At 36.6% G+C, this 20484-nt stretch overlaps 1 protein-coding gene across 4 annotated transcripts in view; it reads right to left on the bottom strand.

Moving 5' to 3' along the window:
- Positions 1–20484, bottom strand: part of TAFA5 (TAFA chemokine like family member 5) — a 402257-nt gene that overhangs the window by 55270 nt on the left and 326503 nt on the right. For all 4 annotated transcript variants that reach the window (XR_014846454.1, XR_014846455.1, XR_014846456.1 and 1 more), the window contains exon 3: positions 19774–19901. Coding sequence is in view for 1 of the 4 variants with exons in the window: in XM_085041507.1 (XP_084897633.1) it covers positions 19774–19901 (128 nt within the window). In the remaining 3 variants the exon portion in view is untranslated. The remainder of the gene's footprint in view (positions 1–19773; positions 19902–20484) is intronic.

Below are 20484 nucleotides of genomic sequence, written 5' to 3'. Positions count from 1 at the left end.
AATGTGTAACATACTTGCCAATTGAATAAGAAGATATTCTCTCTTTCTGGTTTTCAAATATCACAAAAAATATATTCTGTACTTCTGTGTGAGAAATAAGCACAAAAATGCTGAACAATGCTGCAGACTTTAGTGATTGCTTCTTTTTCAAAAAACACTTCTATGATGATATAACTTACTAGCAAGTTCTGTGTATGAATTGTGTATCACTTAGGCTTACTGCGATACAATGCCTATGGAGGAGATTCAAAGGTATAGCAGTGCAATAATATCCAAAATACAAAATGAAATACTTCGCTTTCTAGTAATAGTATACTAAACTTAATAATGCCTAAAATGACATTTCGATATCTTGCATCAAGACATCACCTAATATCCAGCTTTACCTAGTACTGAAAGCACTTCTCTCTCTACCCAGTTCTCAGTTTGATCTCAACTTCTCCTGTGCTTTTATATTAAATATCAATGTGTGTGCATTGACACTGATACACAGGGAAGCATGTGCTCTGGGGAGAATCTTGCATTCCCTCTGCCTAAGCTTATCTATGATCTACAGTGCCGAACCTAAATTCCACTTAACTCCCCAGAAAACTGCAAACATTTTTATGGTCAGTCACAATCTAAAAAGCAATGGAAAACACAGTGTTTAACTCCTAGGAAGCAACCTAATGGCTATCATCCATATTCCTTGCAATACAAGCTATAAAAGTTTATATTCACAGCCTGAACCATATTGAAAAGTTTCCAAGAGCTCAGCTTAGGAGTTTGAATAAAAAACTGTAAATATTACCTCTCAGATATTTTTAAAGAATGTCAATGTATTTTTGCTGCATTATAAGCAAGCACACTGTCCAATTTTTGCTTAAAGGGACTTCCGTTATCATTGAAGAAGAAATATTTTAAAGTACTACTGTGTTTAAGAAATTAGAAGGACTTCTCTGACTACTCATAATATATATTTACAAACCATTTTAATTAAAACACATATCTCTGTTCTTAACTTAAAACCTGTATTTCAATCTAACTGCCTTATTATGATTTTTCAAGGTTCCTGTATCATATGCACATGCATTTTGAAAAACAAATATAAATAAAATATGACAGAATAAACACTGATTAGAACATTTTGTAACATCATTAACATACCCAATTTACATGGCACAAATCTGCTAACATCTGCAGTGATACAGAATCCCTCAACATCTTTCACATCATGAAGATGAAAACAGCCTTTTTTTTTTTTGCTTCATTTGGTGCAATAAATAAAGCAGCGTATTTCTCTTATTTTGCATTTAACGAGATGCCAATGAGTGTCATTACAGCATATTAGCATGGAACATGAAAAGGGAGAAGATGGAAATATGATGCTGTGCAGTTTAAGTAATCTGTTAGCCCAGGATCTAGAACAAGAAATTACCTCCATCAGACAGTAATTCATTGTTCTGGGAGGCTCCAAGAGAAATAACCTAGACTGCAGCATCACCTCCCTTGGCATTTTTCACATTTCTTCATTTCAATCATCCAAACTGAACAGTGGAATTTCAAACAAGGAACAATCTATTAAAGCTGATGAAAAACATACCCTTATGTACACTAACATGCAGAAGGTTCTGAAACCATTGCTGTTGACAATTTGTGGCCAATATTAAGTCCCTTTTTATTTACATGGACATTGTTTGGTTAAATTTAACTGGGAAAATGCTTTCGTGACTCCTAACAAGAAAATAAAAATCTGCCAAAAATGAAAATATGTTCTGAAGGTTGCCAACTGTTGATGTAAAATGCAATTATATTACAATTATATCCATAGTGTGCTTGCACAAAGATGCAATAAGCATCATCCCTTCAGACCTTAGAAAAGAAAGCTCAGCTTAATACACAACTACCAGATTTTTGCTTCAGTTGAACTGTTTTACTCAATGTCCATCTGTATTAATAGATTAAATACTAAAGTCTTTATTCAGCCTGAAAAAATAGCTATAGTCTTCCCGTACTGAGAGTGAAGTGTACAATTTATATAATAGCGACAGATCTGTGATTTGATACCATAGTCTGTCCATCTGAACAGTTTTAAAACAGACAATTCAGAAAAAAACCCAACAATATATTAAGTCCTTAGAAACAACCTTCCTCTGCAAAGTCCTACAGACAAATAACTGTTGACAACCCCTTTAATTTGCAGTTCTTTATTTACAGAGAGCCATGTAGCAGCAACCTATCATCCACAAGGTTTCTTGCCTCTTTGCTCTTCTCCTTTGTCCACGTCCTTTGCCCCAAGCATTCTTCTGCTTCACAAAAACTAATGAGATTCCTGCTTGTATTTCAGAAAACCTGAATGTAAAACGTTACGCATTTGCAAGCTTCCAAATCCAACAAAGCCACTGTATCAAAAATGAGCACTCAGATTCAGGAACCTGGAAACCAAACACAGAGACTTTCAGCTCTTAACCTTTGCAAACTAGTTTTGAAACAAAAAAGACCAGAGACACATCGTACCAAACCACTTTCCCATGGGCCACTGCAGCTGTCAGCATTGCAGTGACAGCCAGAGCAGTGGGTGTTGAGCAGTTTGTTGAACAGACATTGATTTTTCTACTTGTTGCCCTGTTTGCCCACCTTTCTCTCCCACTCAACTGAAAACATCTCAGCATCATCTCCTCCCAGCCACCTCCATGTGTATATTCCACACCCTATCAGGTGTGGGATCCCATACCCTATCCCACACACTTCCCAGGTGAAGGACTATTACCACACACTATGATAACCTACAAAGTTAATATCAAATCATAAGATCCGTCTGAAAAACAGTTTATTACTGCTATAGATTTTTTGATCACTTATCCTTTGTAACTCAGGGCTTTTTCTTTTTTTAAAATTATGTTTCAGATACATCACACACTTTTCCAAGGACAGAAATTAAATGTATGCCAAAAATAATTCTAATGTGAATGTGTCATTCTTCAAATAAATTAATGGAAGACCTAGTCCTTGGCTCATAAAAGTCTTGCTTATTTGCCTTTATTACCATGCATTACCAATGACATATAAGATACATCCCTGTCATCTATTTTAACAAGCATTTTTACTAAGATGATTGCAATGATGGGTCCTTTATTATGAATTATTTTGAAATTTTACTTCCAAAAATATTGTCAGCAGTAAAATCTCCATCACTAACAACAGAAAACCCTGCACCACTAGGCAAGAGAAAGGTAGCTTCACTAGAGCAAATAAAGTAACGAAAAGGCCTTTTTTTTATGAAAAGAAACCGCAGCTGCTGGACTTCTCATATTGGTTATATATATTGGTTCTTGTGCTTTTTTTACTGTTCGTGTTCACCCTAATTTTAGAGGAAATGGATCCATAGGATTGTAAAAGAGAAATAATTCCTCCTAGAAAGATCAAATTGCTCCTGTGATCAAGTCAGGTAATTCAGCTTGCTCTGGTTCTAGGGCAGGCAGATAACTGGAAGAGCAGCAGCCTTTTAAATCACCAGGTCACTGTCCTCCTTGTATGAAGACCTAATTCAAATGATCCAAGTGACTATCCACTCAGTGTAGATGAAAACTCTCTGATTAACTCTTACCATGGCTGTGTTATCATCGGAGGACTCAGAATTGTTCATGAGAGTTCTAATATTTAAGATGCAGTTCATGATTAGAGCAGCAATGGGGATGTACAGCAAGCCCTTAACAGGAGCACCACATTCTGTCTGGGGTAATAAACGTCTCACCTGAAACCTGCCTGAGAGCTGGCAGATGACACTGCAGAGCTAACAGCAAAACTAAGGCAATCTAATATTTAGCAAGAAACTTTCACAGAGATTTTTCCAGAAAAGTTTTAGGAGGGCATTGGCACATATGTGCTTGTATTAACCCCTTTCCAGTTCACTTCCCACTCTTGTCACCTACATCATGGAGTCCCTTCTAGGGGCAGGTGCAGGAAAGTATATAATTTCATGGTGGCAATTGTAAGAGCTATGGGAAGATTTTTGGTTTTAAGAGGCACAGTTGGACCTAAATATTCTACTGAAACGTACTACCCACACTACAAAACCACAAATGCATCCTATTTTACGGGGTTAATAATCTTTAGTGCAGTTATCTTACTCTTTCATCTTTTTATTGTCCTGTAATGGAATACCATTTTTAAAGGATATTGTTACAGATAGTATCAGAGATTTAAGAAATACAATCTATTAGTTTCTTTCTGCACTTATATTAGGCCCCTTAAGAATAACTCACTTGGAAATAACTTGTGGGAAATAGTATCTTTATCTTATGGGCTTTTACAGAACTCAGCTTTATTTTTATAGATGTTGTTCATTTACTGAAAAGGTTAAAGATCTTTTAAAGTGTTTCATTATTCATCAGCAACAGAACTTTACACGCATTCCATGAACAAAAAATTACCCCCATACCACCTGCAATTTAATTGTTTCTGCCATTATATACTAGCAGTGAAAACCCTAGATTTTTCTCACATTAAACAGTAAGTTATAATAGAGTGCAGTATGATGAAATATACAAACTTAGTGCTGGTCAACAGAATATTAACAAATCCAGCTCAATAAATTTTGATTTTCCATGTTTAGCAAGACTCAGAAAACACCATCACCATCAGCAAATAAGGTAAAAGACTGGAGTTTCATTCCCGCTATCAAGGAAAATGAAAAAGCAAACGGAAAAAAAATCACACCGCTGAGGAAAAGTCATGCAAAGTACACAATCACTTCTGTTTCACTTGCTGGCTTCCCTGGAAGCACAGGCCACACATAAGGGTCAAGTCTTCTAGGGCTGGATCACATCGTAGGCCAGCACCAGCCATGAGGAGTGGAGGCTAATCCTGAACCTCACAGGTGCACAGAAAATATATGGTTACAGATAAAGGTCTATACTAGCCTGAAGAAACGGAGGCTGAAGAAAGACCTTATCTCTCCCAGCAACTATCTGAACAGAGATTGTATCCAGATGGGGGTTGTTCTCTTTCCTTTTCTCTTATCCTATGACTTGTTCAAGTCAGGATAAGAGGAAATGGCCTCAAATTCCACTGAGGGGGGAGGCTAGGGGGGAATGTGTGCGTGTTAGACTGATTATTAGGTAAAATTTCTTCACCAAAACGGTTGTCAAGCATTGGAAGAGGCTGCCCAGGGAATTGGTGGAGTCACCAGCCCTGCAGGCATTCAAAAGATATGTAAATGTGGCACTTAGAGACATGGTTTAGTGGTGAATTTGGCAGTATTAGGTTAATAGACACACAGATCTTAAAGGTCCATTCCAGTGAAAACAATTCTATGATTCTAGGATTTTATCATTCCTGTCATAATGACTGTCTACCCCTTCATTTGTAAGTAGGCTATCATTGAAAAGGAAATGAGAAGGTTTATTTGGGAGCATTCTTCTCTCTGAATATGAATTAGTGGACTGCTCTTGAACTAATGGACAGAGAATTCAACGCAATTTCATTAACAGAGCATACTGAAAATTTAGAAGACATACCAAGAATTCATACTTGATGCTGTAGTCAATACAGTACAGTGTCTGCAGTCTTGTTGATACTAGCAAAATTTTCACAACCTGTACATGATTTGTGAGTAGGGCTGTGCCTGAATCAAGGCCTCATTAAAAACAAAACAAGAAAAAAAAAATGAAAACCAAAAACCAGAAGAAATTGCTGAATTATTTATAAAACTCTTGAGAGCTCTATTATATCTTTGCAGTGCATCATTTTGCCAGCAAAGCTATAACAACCTCAGACTTTAAAAACATGTGATATGTACAAAATCAATCAATAAAAATCTGTCTGAAAACATCAGCAACAACATGCTAACTTTATTACTTAGCACTCCTAACTTGGTTTTTGATCATGAGGTTTACTAGTCCCTTCTCCAACTATTAGCTTTTCAGCCTGTGGGCCACAGAATTACAGAATGCTAAGGGACTGGAATGGACCTTAAGGATACCAAGTCCCAACCACCCCTGCCATGTGCAGGGACCCCTCCCGTTAGACCACGTTGATCAAGGCTTATGCAATCTGGCCTTGAACACTGCCAGGGCTGGACATCCACAACCTCCCTGGGAAACCTGTTCCGCTGTCTAACAACCCTCACAATAAAAAATTTCTTCCCAGTATCTAATTGAAATTTCCCCTCTTTCAATTTGTTCCTATTACTCCTTGTCCTGTCACTACAGTTCCTGTCACTACAGGATGAAGAGTCCCTTTCTGGATTCCAGGGGGTCAGCCCCTTTCTGGTACTGGAGAGATCCTATGAGGTCTCCACACAACCTTCTCCAGGCTGAACAGCCCCAGGTTTCTCAGCCTGTCTTTGTAAGGGAGGTGCTACAGTCCTCTCATCAAGTTTGTGGCTCTCCTCTCAACTTGCTCCAACAGTTCCTATGTTGGGGACAGCAGAACTGCATGCAGTATTCCAGGTGGAGTCTAACAGGAGCAGAGCAGAGGGGGAGAATCATCTCCTCTCACCTGCTGGCCATGATCCTTTTGATGCAGAACCTGACCCTGTCCTACAGTGGGCTGAGGGTCTTGCATTTGCCTTTCTCAGCTTGGGTGGCATGGCTGGAGCACTTGCTGTTGAAGACTGAGGCATAGAAGTCATTTGGAACCTCAGCTTTCTCTTTTTCCAGGGTAGTCAGGTCTCTCTTTTCCTTCTGGAGAGAGCCCACATTTATCCCTAGTCTTTCTCTTACTTGCAACATACCTATGAAAGCCCTTTTTGTTATGTTTAATATGCCTGGCCTGCAAATAAATGTGGCTCTGGGGTTTTTTGATTTTTTTTCTGTTTTGTTCAGACTATGTGATTTTGGTTAAGCTGCATAACACTATAATGAAGATTTCCTTGAAAAGCCATATAAAGCCTGCTGTGCAGATATTTCACTCTTTACAACCTAGCTACAATACTCTTCTAAGCTATGGTGCCAAATTTTTATGTAATGCTCAGTTTCATGGCAGAAGTCTTTGCATGCATACAGACATTTATATGGCAGATGTTTGGTGCATGATGTTTTTTGTTTTCCTTTCAGAATTGTGTTATGTCTATGCAAATTCCCTGTACTTCAATAATTTCGTTAAGAGCTGACAAACATGCTCAGAACTGTATCTTCCAATAGGAATGACACTCAAATACAGACTGCTTTGTCAGCAACATCTGCAACACTTTGGGAGATGCTCCAAAATTTGTTTCATTTTAAAGTTCATTAATTTGACACATTTAAAATATAAATGTACTATAAAATCAGGCATTTCTGGCTTTCATTAAAATTTTTATATTGCAGAGAATGTGATGTTGTCAGTTCCCTTTATTTCCTTGAAGTTCACCATTAAAAAGACAACTATTCTTTTATTAATGTTAGAGTTTTATTTCATATGTTGAATCAAAAACAAATAAAAGCTTGGCACAGAACACATAGTAAGAGGATGTTTTGACCCAGTTCAATGTTGATGTTCCTAAATGAAGCAGTGAATATTACTTCTAGGGGATAGAATGGGAGTGGATTTCTACATTACTAAAATTTACATTGCTCTCATAATAGCCAGATGACAACCCATCAGAACAGTGTGACTAGTTCAGAAATGTAGGTAGAGACATTTTCACACTTCCTTGAGCAGAACAGCTGCAGAGTATGCTCCTAAAGAACACTTGGTTTGATTTTAAACATCTGCCAGTGGTCTTATACTTCTTATCATTTCTTAAGAAGGACAAAGAGATTCCTGATGAAACACAGCCATTTGAGAAAGCATTCATATTGTAATTAGAGGACCTACTATCTAACATTAAATAAAGACACATTTATTCATCATGTCATACCAGTGATTTCAGTAGAGTTAGTTACTTCAAGAATGAGAAGAAAGAGAAAACAGCAGTTCACAAAGAAAAACAAAGATGAAAGGTTTGATATTTAACATAACAAAGCCTACTGAAAATCAAATGATTAAGTGCAAGTATGCACTTAATGGAGGCAAAAGTAATGCTGCTCTCCATGTCAAATTATCTTCTGGAATGAGAGTAACAGGGGATGATTTGATTTAAAAATGAAGACATAAAATGTGACAGTAAAAATAAAGCTAGGCATCAAACTTAAATGTTTGGAAGCTTCCTCCCTCAAACGCATTTCGCATTGCTCCCCCAGCCTCTACTGAACATGTTTGCTGCAGCACTATATGGTTAAATCTGATCCTCAGGATTGCTTGCATTAGCCAAGATATCCACAGCCTCTGTTCAGATTCCCTAATGGCTCCAAGCTCTTCTTTTTCCGCAAATAGCAACTTACTATGAAAAAAAGTTCAAAAGTCAGTGAAAGATTCTGCAATGATGATCATGATCACTTAGCAGGTAACATAAAAGGAAAAGGCAAGCCCCCTAAAATCTTAGGTTAGGTGATAAACATCTAAACCTTCCAAATTCAATCTTTTAATTTGCATGTCTTTTAGAAATTATATTTATTAGATCTCTCTGAAGTAAATATTAAATAAAAATATTTCACTGGCATTGTAAACTAAGGCCTCTCTACTATTCTCCAGATTTAGGCAGATGAGAATATGATGACTGGCTAAGCCACCAAGGTGAATCAGGAAAGACATGGCTGTACCGCAAGAAAGGATGATGACAACAGGACCATCTATCATTTTCCTATCAGTCTAGTAGTTAGACCAATCATCTAGGATGCATCTAGATCTATTTATGGCAAGGGTGATTGAATCTCCCCTTCCTGCACTCCAGGAAAATACCACGATCACCAGGCAAATATCTCAAATAAGGATATTTTTTCACTCCTTTTTCAAAAGCTAAACCACTATGCAGCAAGTCTTGAAGTTGCATGGAGAACAGACAGGATAGTTTGCCCAAGCGCAATAGGTGACACCAATCAGGGAACAGAACAGAGAATACAGACCTCTCTCCATGAAACATAGAGACATTTTTATATTGACATTGGATAAAAAACAGTCTGAAGAGATTTAATTTTTTTATGGATATACCTAATCTGACTGCAAAGCCCCCAGGGAGAGAAATTTCAATATCCTGGTGGAGGTCTGGATAGGTACCCACTCTTCTGACTGGATAGTAAAGCTGGGCACATTTACTCATGTCCTTGGCTCAGACATTTAAGATGTGAATTCAATTCAAAATTTGCAATGACTAGAAAGAAATTTCATCATATAATTTATGTCCTATTCAAGCCCAGGTGTGTCAAATCTCAGACACTAGTGAAAAATACAGTAATTGGCTTATTCTTGATCTTTCCCATGCCACCTCTACTATTATAAGAAGTATCAGTCTTTCCATAACGCTGACAACTTTCTTTTACTGTTTACACATTTGACATTGCCACAGCACAAAATGTCTCATTCTTTTGTGGCCAGAACAATTCTAAGAATTGTTCTGTAAGGGAAAATATATTTTCAAAAGAGATTCTCAGGCCTTCATGGAGAAAAGAGGAAAATATGTAGGGAAAAAAAGGAAAAGAAAAAGAGAAAATAAATTTTTAAAAAAGTAAATGTATTAGAGAGCAGAGATGCTACCTTTAAAAGCCCTGGTCCAGAATAATACAACATCCTCCACAGTTTAGGACATGGACTTTCAAACATCTTATCCCCTTCATATAGGGGTACACTGGTAAATTTCACGTGAGGGATGTATTTAATGCACTTTGTCTTCACTTCAGAGACACATTTCAGAATTCTTTGGTAAGTGCAAACAGGAAAGAATAGCAGTGCTGGCTGGTAAAAGGCTAGCTAGGCATCCATCAGCAATTTTTGATGGCCCAAAGGCATTGGAGCTATGTAATAAAGGCAGAGAGACCCCATAGGTTTTGGCCTAGAATAATTTAATCTGCAGTATTGCAATCAGAAGCTGATGTGGCTGAAACATAACCTGGCAAAAAGTGGTGCTTATTTCACATCCCAGACACTTCCACAAGCACTTACTGCCTGACCAAAGCAGAGGTCAGGCATATACAGACAGAGTGAGGTGGAATAACAGGAATGGGGCACTCAGGATTTAGATTGGTTTAGACTACCATGAAGCTGCACTTTCAGTTGAAAGAAAAGGTTTTATTCTATACTTTGCTGATTGATTTTACTGTCCCACCCTTGCCTGGCTTTATTTGGATCATGGATCACCCAGCTTTGTTCACTTCCAAGCTCTTGTCTCATCCATGTAATGAGATTGCTAAGGTCTAATGAAAAACAGGAAGAGACCAAGCTTTGGGCTATCACTGTCCCATGACTACAAACTGAATTGTCTTTCTGCATAGTCCTGAATGCTCATATGCAAGTGAACAGGATGAGTAGCTGAAAAAAACCCTCCCAGACAGGATTTAACTAGAGAAAAAAACTGGCAACTTTATCCTTTAGGTCTGCCCCCAAGGAAAAGAAACTTATGTTCAGACATAATGCTACTGAGAATTTCTATTTCAAATGGTTAATGAAAATATAGCAGGGGAACAGTGCAAAAAAGAAATGTCTGTTATGTGTGTACCTTTCACAGATTTTCAATAACACTTCAGAGCTTAACATCTTTTATGCTTTCGAAATCATTCTTAATAAAATAACATTAGACTTTTCACAAGTCTGTCACTTCCAGGGCCACCTCGACCTAGATCAATACACTCCTGTTAAGTGTTATTATGCACTGTTCACAGGTCCTCCATCAGTATCTTGTTGAAATGACAGTTTTCAATATGACAGACCTTTCTGAATTAATTTTCAAGTACGGTTTTAAGAAATAATGTGTCAAATGTTATTATAAAAATCCCTGAACTAAAACACCTTTTTCATTTTCTTTATCCACTGCTTTCTTTTTTTCAGTCCAAGAATTCTAGCTTGCTTTGCACAATTTAATGGAAATCGTTGGCAATATTCTTAAAAATGGACATGTTCCAAAATGGATATACATGTGCAACAACTTCATCTTCTAACACTTGTTTCATGAACATTTTCATTGTGTGAAATGGGTGGGTAATAATTTTAGCATTTTAAATTTTTGGTGTTGATGTGATATACATTTCCAGCCTTCATAAGTTTACATTACATGCCCCCAAAAACTGTATTTTAAACTATATAACCAGGTTCTGCTTTAGTCTTTAGTCTTTCCTTGTTTGCATTATCAAATCTATTTTTCTTCCACACGTACAATGTATCCTTTCGTCCCCTTCAGTTCAACTATATGGCATTCAGCATCTATTGAGTCACTTCTTACATACAGTATGTTGTGCTACTTACAGCAAGAAATTGCACAAGTAATCTCGAAGTTTGTTTCCTCAGATAGTCTCTCTTTGCAGTCACTTAGTAAATGAAAATTGATTTTCTCATATTCATGCAAGAAATCAGAACCTTCAAACAATATCAATCTATCATGAAGCATATATGGTAGGAGTGGGCAGCACTGTATCAAATTGCCTGATTTAGCAGATGAGGAATGAGATTTAGTCGCTCAACACAGACAACTCATGAACCAGCATCTTCTGCCTGACTTGCAGCTGTCACCCCAGCAGGGCACTCACTGGTCTACAGGTTCTGTGTCTTGTATGCTCACCCTGGGAAAGATTACCTCAACACCCTTATGTATCTGAATGCACTAAAATGATAAGCTGAGGAGCCTAAATCACATTTAGAAAGTCCATCTGTTATGCTAGGAATTGTCAAAACACAAAAAGACCCAATATTAACATTACTAATATGAATTTGGTTTATCTGTTGCTTTTAGTCCATCTCAGTACTAATTCTTACCACGATTATTTCTTAGACCAGTTACTGTGCTATTTCAGTATTTGGCAAGGTCTATCTAAATGTAAATGCTGACCAAGGTGTTAAAAAATAGTAACAAAATCTAGTATCAGGCTCTTCACATACACTCTTTGGTTGGCCTGCAATTTTTCAGGGCAGATACCTGAACCATCCATTATAGGTGTGAATTATCTATGCCCTGAGTCTTCCATTTTTAAACTTAGGCTCTTTTTGTGACTTTGGGGAGATGGATGAGAACCCTAACCCCTTATAAAGACAAAATTTTTACTGGTGTCCTGGAAAACCGTGCAATTTAGAAAGAATTTCAAATGAAAGTATTTGCTGTTAATCAGGACCAAATTAGCAATTTAGGCATTCCTTAAAATTCCTTTTAAAGTCTTTGAACACCTGAACATTCTTAGATATCCACAACTTGTTGTGTGGGTTCACACTATGGCATAGTATTCAATGAACTCACCAAGTTACAGGTATGGTTTTATTTATATTTCAGAATTTTGGTTTTTAAGTATAGAAAAAAAGAACCCCACAGGTTTTGCTTGGTGTTTTTACTGAAAACATAATTTATTCCAAAAACCCATGAAATAGATGATTGGAAATTATTATTATTGCCTGGGGTAGAATCATCTTTTGTTTACTTACTGAAAGTGACAGTTCAGAACTCAAATGGATCAAAAGGTATTTCATTTTACAGTGCATTAACTGCTTTTAAATATAGATTAATCCATATAACAAAGAAAAGCCATAGTTTGTAAGCATTAATCAGAAACCAGTTTTACCTCACTGAATCTAAAACTTGCCTGTCTCTAGGATAGCACAGTAAGATTGGACTGAATGCTAGAACTTCCAATATGAATATGAGTGAAGTAATAGGAATTCTGAAAGAAAATATAACTCTAGAAGTCTTATCCATCTAAAAATTCTGTTTGTTTATTTATTTGCACAGGAATTGCAATATCTTTGAAATAGCCTATGCAGAAATGGGCATTCATATTTTCTGCATCTTTATAAAGACAAAAGAAATGAGTATATTATAATTCTTCATTAGAATCTGAAAATACATGTTCTGAAAGTGAAGAACAAAACTGAAGTTTCCCTAGTTTCTTCCAAGGTTTTATTTGCAATTTAACAAATTATGATTTCATCTTAGCTTGCCATCTTACTATGAGTTATTTTTGGAGTAAAATTTGGTGTCTTTTCAGGCAGTGTGAATCACTGAACATCAGTAAAACCAGCATTCAGCATCCAGAACAGAGGAAGGCACGTGGTTCTTTCAGTATCTGACAGCTTCTTTCAACCTGAAGTCCACAAAAATCGCAAAACCTTTGCTAGCATTTTGGTTTAGGACTTGAAGATCAGTTATTTGACATGAAGAAGTGTATTTTGATAAGGATACTGGAAAATAGAATGTGCAGGTTTCAACACATTGGTATGACAAAGAAGTGGACAGCTTTGAAAAGACTGTAGTAGTTGAAGCATTGCTAATATGCAAGAGAGTCTGTATATTTTGAAGGAATAGCATGGCCCCTTCATGAGAGGCTTCAGCTCCATGAGGATTTTTTTTCTATTTAGGTTTCTCTGTGCATGTAGTCCTTAAGAAATGGGGCCATAGAGGCCATCCGACCACTCTGCTTATAATTGTGTTCTTCTCTAACACAATTAATAATAATTCTAAATAAGAATTAGAAACATGACATTTAATCTTTCTGAGAAGTAACACGTCCATACTACCTTCCTTGGAATTAGCAAAAAGGAATTTAGTTCCAATAATCTCAGTGATGACCCATGTGTAAATTAGGACACCTTTTTGTAAAAAATGAGAGTAATGGAATCTGATCAAAGCATTTAAATCTCATGTAAGCCATGGAAACAAACAGTAGGTTAAACCCAGGCCTCGAAGAACACATCTATAGAGTGGACACCAAAGCATATGGCTATAACATGTAAAGAACTGGTATTTCTCTCATAACTTATGTTAGTACTACTGAGAAGAACATCAAATTAATACAAAACTATTAGAAGGCTCAGTTAAAGCACTATACAATAATTAGGACTGATCCTATTTATATACAGTTACATTAGAATGAGATGTTATTTAAAAGTAACGTAGTGCTGGTAGCTCATATGAACAGTCACAGATCCAGATATCATGACTTTTTGATCTCAGCAATATCTGCCAAAGATATTCTGCAGGTGTTCGTGTTCTACCCTTTCTCAGCTTGGTGTGTATATATAAAAGGTAGAACACATCAATGTTTTAACATATGAAAGGTATTTCAGGTTAACTTCCAGTTATGTGGTGTGGTCTTGGAAAAATTTATTCAAATATCAATTTCATAAGCACACTACTGAGTTAGTTTCAAAGGACTTTGTGATGCATAATGCCTGGGGAAGCAATGGTCTGAGCTCACAAAACTCTGGCTGGCAGCAGGACTTAAGAATGCAAATGATTCTGAGTGAGAGTAAGGATAGGGGTTTTCCTAAACCAGATTTCTAGACAGCCAACTAGAAATCAAGAGTGACTATATCTGAGGATGACGTGAAAGAGTTAATGATCTATTTCGCCACAGAAGAGAGAGGCTTTTGTAAGAGCCCTTTCTGCTGCTGTTAAGATCTCTCACAAGGCAGTGGCAGGCATGCCATCCTGAAAAGGGACAAAGGAAAAAGAGAAGACAGAGAAGACATAGGGACTCACAATTGTGCAAGCTCATGGACTTTGAAGCAAAGATAGTCTCATAGCTTAAATATAGCCAAAGATCCTGATTCCCCAACAGCTGGCTATGAACAATGAAAAATTCAGGATCATAATTTCCTGCCTGTTTCTAAAAGCTATTCCTTGGATTAGGGTGAGGGGACACACCAGTCTGCTGAAAAGTGTCCTCCCTATTCTTGGTCTGTACGTAGTGCTCCTGTTACAACTAGGACAGTAAAGGAACTTAGTGGATGAACTGCTGACAGATGTGCTGAGTGGACACTGAAGCACATGGCTATAACGTGTAAAGAATTGGTATTATTGTATCTGTGTCATAAGTTGACCACTTCTGACAAAGGGGAAGGGTGAAACTTAATTTGGCATGGCATGCATGCAACATTCCACTGCTCTAATCTGGTGCTGCCGGAAAGCTGGTTTTGGTAGGTATTGTATCCTGGAATGACACAGAACTAGAACTGGCAGAATGTCAAAATACTTCCAAAACCAGCTTAAACAAATAAAATCAGCTGAGCTGTAGAGATGTGAAATGCACATTTAGAAACACTCAGAGCTGGAATGCAGGTGAGGCTAAATACAGGAATACCAATGTTAAGTGACTACCTAAAAACAACAGGAATATTACCAATAGGGACATTTACGTATAACAGTATTTTTATTTCTAAGTTACACTGAATTTCTAAAGCTCTTAAAATGTTAATTCAGAATTCCCAAAGTTACTGAAGTTTGGAGTTAAGAATTGTTAATCTTATTTTTACTGCTGGGGAAACTGAGGCAGAGAGGTCAGTGACTTACCCAAGGCCACAGAGGGAGTCACTGTCAGAGCCGGGATTAGAGCTCAGGAGTTTCTGGCTCCCATTTCCCAAGCTCAGACCATTAGACCATGGCCTCAGGATATTTCCAGCGGATGTTCAGTCTAAAAAAAAGTAAATTCTCAAGTATGTTACAAGTATGTAACATATATATATGCATATATATATATATCTTTTTATCTGAATGTAATGGTTTGAGCAAGAACACATTGCTCATTAGTCAGTGCTGAAAAATCAAACCAGTATATTTTATCTGAGTTACCGTTATCATACATATGTGTATGATAAAGCTCTGCTGAAAAAATCTTGATTTAAATTGCAGCCAATACAAATATGTAATGCATTTTTCAGAGTAAGGAACAAATTGCCTTTCCAACCCAGCCAGCATGTCATTTATATTAATGGTGAGGAATGATAAGTTGCTCTGTGTGTAAGTAAACTCTATTAAGAAAGTCAGGTCCCTTGGTGAATCTAGATCCTTAGTAAATTTTACTAGCTAAGCACCGAGCTCCATGTCAGAGTAATTACACCTTTTATCCACTGTGAGCTCTCTCTTAGCTTCTCCATATTCCTTAATTTCCCACTTCAGCTAATTTAGCAGTAAAATCGCAAAGGTTTAAAAGGTTAGCTACTGAGGAACTGGCACATGAATGTTCTGTTAAACTCCATGCATTGAAATCACATTATGTAGAAGAAGGAATTAATTAAGTAACAATTAGGTAGTGATGGATCATTGACAACATATATACACTTGGGTGCTAAAAATTAATCTCCCCTGTAAAAACAACACATTGCATATCTTCTGATCTATACACTAGCAAGTTTTACACTTGAAATATAAAATGGAAAGGCCCTTCAGCAACTTATTTAAAAAGAAAAGGCATATTTTATGTCACTATAAAAACTAAAAACGATTTTAAAAAAATCATACAGTTGAGAATAGCAAAAGGAGAAGAATTTTTAAGGCAGGAGATTTTAAAGTGACTGTAAGGACATTTGTTATATGAAAGTACTTAGTATGTTAAAATTGCTAACAATTGTGTAGTATTCTCTTGCTATCTTCTTTTACAAGTGGCTGTATTGTTTCCTTGTATTGACAGTCAGCCTCTTAATACACAGATTGGCAGTTAGCCCAGTCAGTCCTCAATTCTAAAAGCCTCTTAGCAGATGAAAAATCTTTGGTTCATTCACACCTTGTAGAAAGAACAACAGGGCAGAAGTGACATCCAGATCCATTTAGAGTGTACTTTGAGTCTGATTTTCCTTTGCCTTGCATCTTGTGTAGTCATTTATAGCTGTGCAAAGTGAGCACAAAATGGATATAAAACACTGCTACCCATGTGAGGAGAGAATTCTGATTTGGTTGCATTATTTCCAGAGGTGATCACAAAAAGTGCCAGCCAGTTGAAAAACCTGGCTCTGCATGGAAAGTGTAAACAATTTTGACACAAAGCATAAAGTAAAAAGCAGTAGCCCTTTCCAAATATTTTACAGAAATTGCACTTTTGTTTTGCAGCAATGGATATTTTCACTTGCTGTTTGCTCAGAATGTTCAAAGAAATAAATTACATGTTAATTAACATGTTAACATGTTAAAAAAATACATGTTAAACTCATCTACAGAAAACAAATGTTATTTCTCCCTTTCTTTGTTAGAATCATATTTAACTGTGAGTCCTAAAGTATATTCTCATGTAAAAGGGAACTCATTTCATCAATAAGATCTCTACAAGTCCTAACTTTCCACATGCTGCTTCTAAACCCAGCGCTTAAAAAGTTTCAGTTCTACAGGACCTCCTGGAATCAATGTGAAAAGCTGGTATTATCAACACAGCTGGTCTCAGTCCATCAGAGTTCAACACTGTTCTAGCTTTAGTATGGGTGACAAATTGCTGTCAGTATTTACCAAAAAGTGATATCTCTGCTATATGATCTACTGTCACTAGGATAATGCAAGACCTACTGCCAAAAATATCTTTAAGATGCAAGTTATATCAGCAGGAAAGGGCTGCTGATATTAGGTTAATGAATGTGTTTTAACAAATTTGATAGTTAAAAAAGGAAGGACCTAATCTGGCTGTCGCTGGAGATGCAGTCAAGAATTATTTCTACTTAAGAACAGTGTACAGTAACTAATCCAATATATCTGGACATTTTTTTCCCCATACTACCTGGTGGCCATTTTTCTGGCCTTTCCCAGCCTGAAATCCTTCCTAGAACACTTGAAAACCATGATGGGCATGATAGTGCATGGCAACTCATGTATGTTGACTGGAAGCAGAAATAGAAATTACTCAACCACATTAGCAGCTGTTGATCTGAGAGTATTGCTACAGTAAATAATGTCTCTTAGTGGTTTGGCTGGATTTTTTTTCTTTTAATCACAATCATACATTTTATGGAGTCATCCTAACATATAGTTTCTGAATCTACTACCATGGTCCAAAACTTACCCTTCAACCAAATAGCTAAAGAACAGGTTTTTGGGTTTTTTTTGGTTTTGTTTTTTTAATTCTTAACAAGTTATTAATATGGTATTATAGGCTAGAGTTTCTTGTGGGGTTTTGTATTTGTTTTTCTTCTTGTCTTTTTTCTGTCTCCCTCTTCTGTGTTCAGTGCTTCTGTAAGCATTCGGAGTTGCTAGTCTGGCTTGACTGGAAAGTACTGTGTGTTTGTTGTGTGTCTGCATGTGTGATACCAACTGTTGAAGACTGCTTGATGTTAGATGAGGGCTTATGCTCAGAGCTGTTCTACAGTTGTCTCTCTGGCAAAATCTTTCCTTACCGATGACAATGATGTATGTGTGTGGGGAGAGTCTGTTTTACAATATTACACTTGCCATGGTCTTAATTTTACTGATGGGGCATGATTATGATTTCATTTACATTAATCAAATTCGTGAGTCATTCCATTCATGTCAATAGCATTAAGGAGCTATAGAGAGAAGTAAGGGTTCAGAATCAGGCTTCTGGTGTTGAATCTGAAAGCATATCTGAATCACTTCATTAAAGACAGAAGCTGAAGGATAGATCCTCTGCTTACTTTGCATTACTCAGTCATGCCATTAGCATAAAACATCAAATAAAGAACTAAAATGACAGCTGGCAATGTGTCACAGAACATGGGTTTTCCGTTTACCTCAGATACAGAAAATACCCCTGAATTAACAAGATTTAAGACTATATTTCAAGTATGACAAGGTTATGGCATTAGATCTCCTTGCCCTTGAAAGTTGGCATTAATGTTTAAAAAACTTGTTTCCTTCCCTTGTTTTTTGATGTCACTCTTACATAATTTGAATGCAAAAGATTTACATAACTTGAATGCAAAAGATCTAAAGGCAAACTATATATAAGTAAGACCTCAGAGACAAGTAAAGTTTTATAGCCCTGTCCATAACGAATATTATATCTGGTAAATACAGAAGCATCAAAACTCTGATCATAATTCATAAAATTTGGTTTTTAGGTATCTCATAAATCATTATCAAATCTCCCTTCTTTTTAAAAAGTGAAAATCGTGTTAATTTTCTAAATACAGGCATTCTAAAACAATAAAAGGTTTAATACTGCTGTCTGTCTCCTGCTCAGACAGAGAAATTGTGCAGGGGATGATGGGCATTAATTTAGTCCTCACTGATAAGTACTTTTAAGACTAAATATTCTTGAAATTGCACTTATTTAAATTACACTCAAGCTCCCTGTAAATCTAAAAAAAGATTATAAGGAGGAGAAATAATTTCAAGAGGCCTAGCAAGCTATCAGAAAATTGCTCTATTATATCTCTTCAGATTTTTTTCCGTTTTTTAAGTCAAAGAATTGCTGGCATTCGAGAACATTTTCTAGAAATCTGTTTGATACATTATAGGCCCTAGAAACTATTACTTTCAGCTTCACTACAAGCACATGACCCAAGACACCTAATCAGAGAACTGAGGGATTTCTCAACAAACCAGGACCAAAAGGAAGCCGGAAGAAGGGATCTTTTGCTATATTTTCTGTAGGTCTCACTGAAAAGTAAAGATTTATCTGTGCAACTTGTGTTTTCCCAGTACAGTTGGAATAGCAAAAATGTTTTTGTCGGAACTCCCAGTCAAAGCTTTCTTTTCACCCTGTTAGGGCACACATTGGGTTTTACACCAAACACTGCTGCAGCATAAGAAAATTTGTGTATGTTGAAACAAGAAGATACTGTCTTTAGGCTGGATACAAATGCTAGTTAAGCCACTGCTGTCTTTTAAGAAAGCCTTTATATAATATCCACTCTTAGTAACCATGGGAATTACACATTTTCCTTTGTTGTCTTTTCTCATGTTGTACTTTTTGATAACATTGCTGTGTATTTCAGCATGCACATTTGGGCACACACATTAATTATGAGGCAATAAAATTTACACAAAAGTGCTAAAAAACAATTAAAAATCTAATTCTTTGTTTTTCAATAAACTAAAGTGAATGAGAAATTGAAGAAGTATAGAACAGAGAAGTGACCTACCGTGGTTGTCTTTATCCGTCCTCCTGGTTGTGTACAGGTCCAGCCTGATTTATTGATTAGCAAATCACAGCCTTCTCCTTCTAAACATGGAAGCATTTCACACCACTGTTTTGTTTTGATAATTCGTGCTATGGAACAGGAAAGGAAGAAGAAAAGACAAAACCAAAAACAATTGGCAGGAGAATTCATATTTCACTTTTCTCTAAACACATTCTCATTTGAGCTGTCTATTTTCATTATCTGATAATTCAGCAATAGTTTATGAGTAGACAGCCCTAGGCAATGTACAAAATTATTTACAACACCTGCTGTGCCACCAAATTTAATCTGAAACTTAAAAGCCAACAATGAAACAAAAGACAGCTTTATTATAAATCCAAAGAACAAAACTAGCTATTTTTCTAATTTTGTGTTCCTTTCAATCAAAGAAATATTGTTGGAGGGGCTAACAATTGAAGACTTACTATCCCAACTAATCATTATGGTGACCTGCAACTGGGATCCACTGTATTAGACTCTCTCTAAACCTGAGCAGATACTCCTTATCCTGAGGTGCTTACAGTGTAAATAGACATGAGACATGCAGTGGAAAGAGAAAAGCTATAATAAACAGTTAGAGGGGTCAACATAATGACAGCTATTGTGAAACTGTGACACTTGCAATGGTAGGGGTGTAGTTAAGGGCAGAAACTAGGAACATAAGGACAGTTG

Source organism: Lichenostomus cassidix, chromosome 1Aa, assembly GCF_008360975.1.
Source record: "Lichenostomus cassidix isolate B80296 chromosome 1Aa, HeHo_3.0, whole genome shotgun sequence".
In the NCBI taxonomy this organism is placed as follows: Eukaryota; Metazoa; Chordata; class Aves; order Passeriformes; family Meliphagidae; genus Lichenostomus; species Lichenostomus cassidix.
This window is presented reverse-complemented; position numbering and strand designations above follow the sequence as displayed.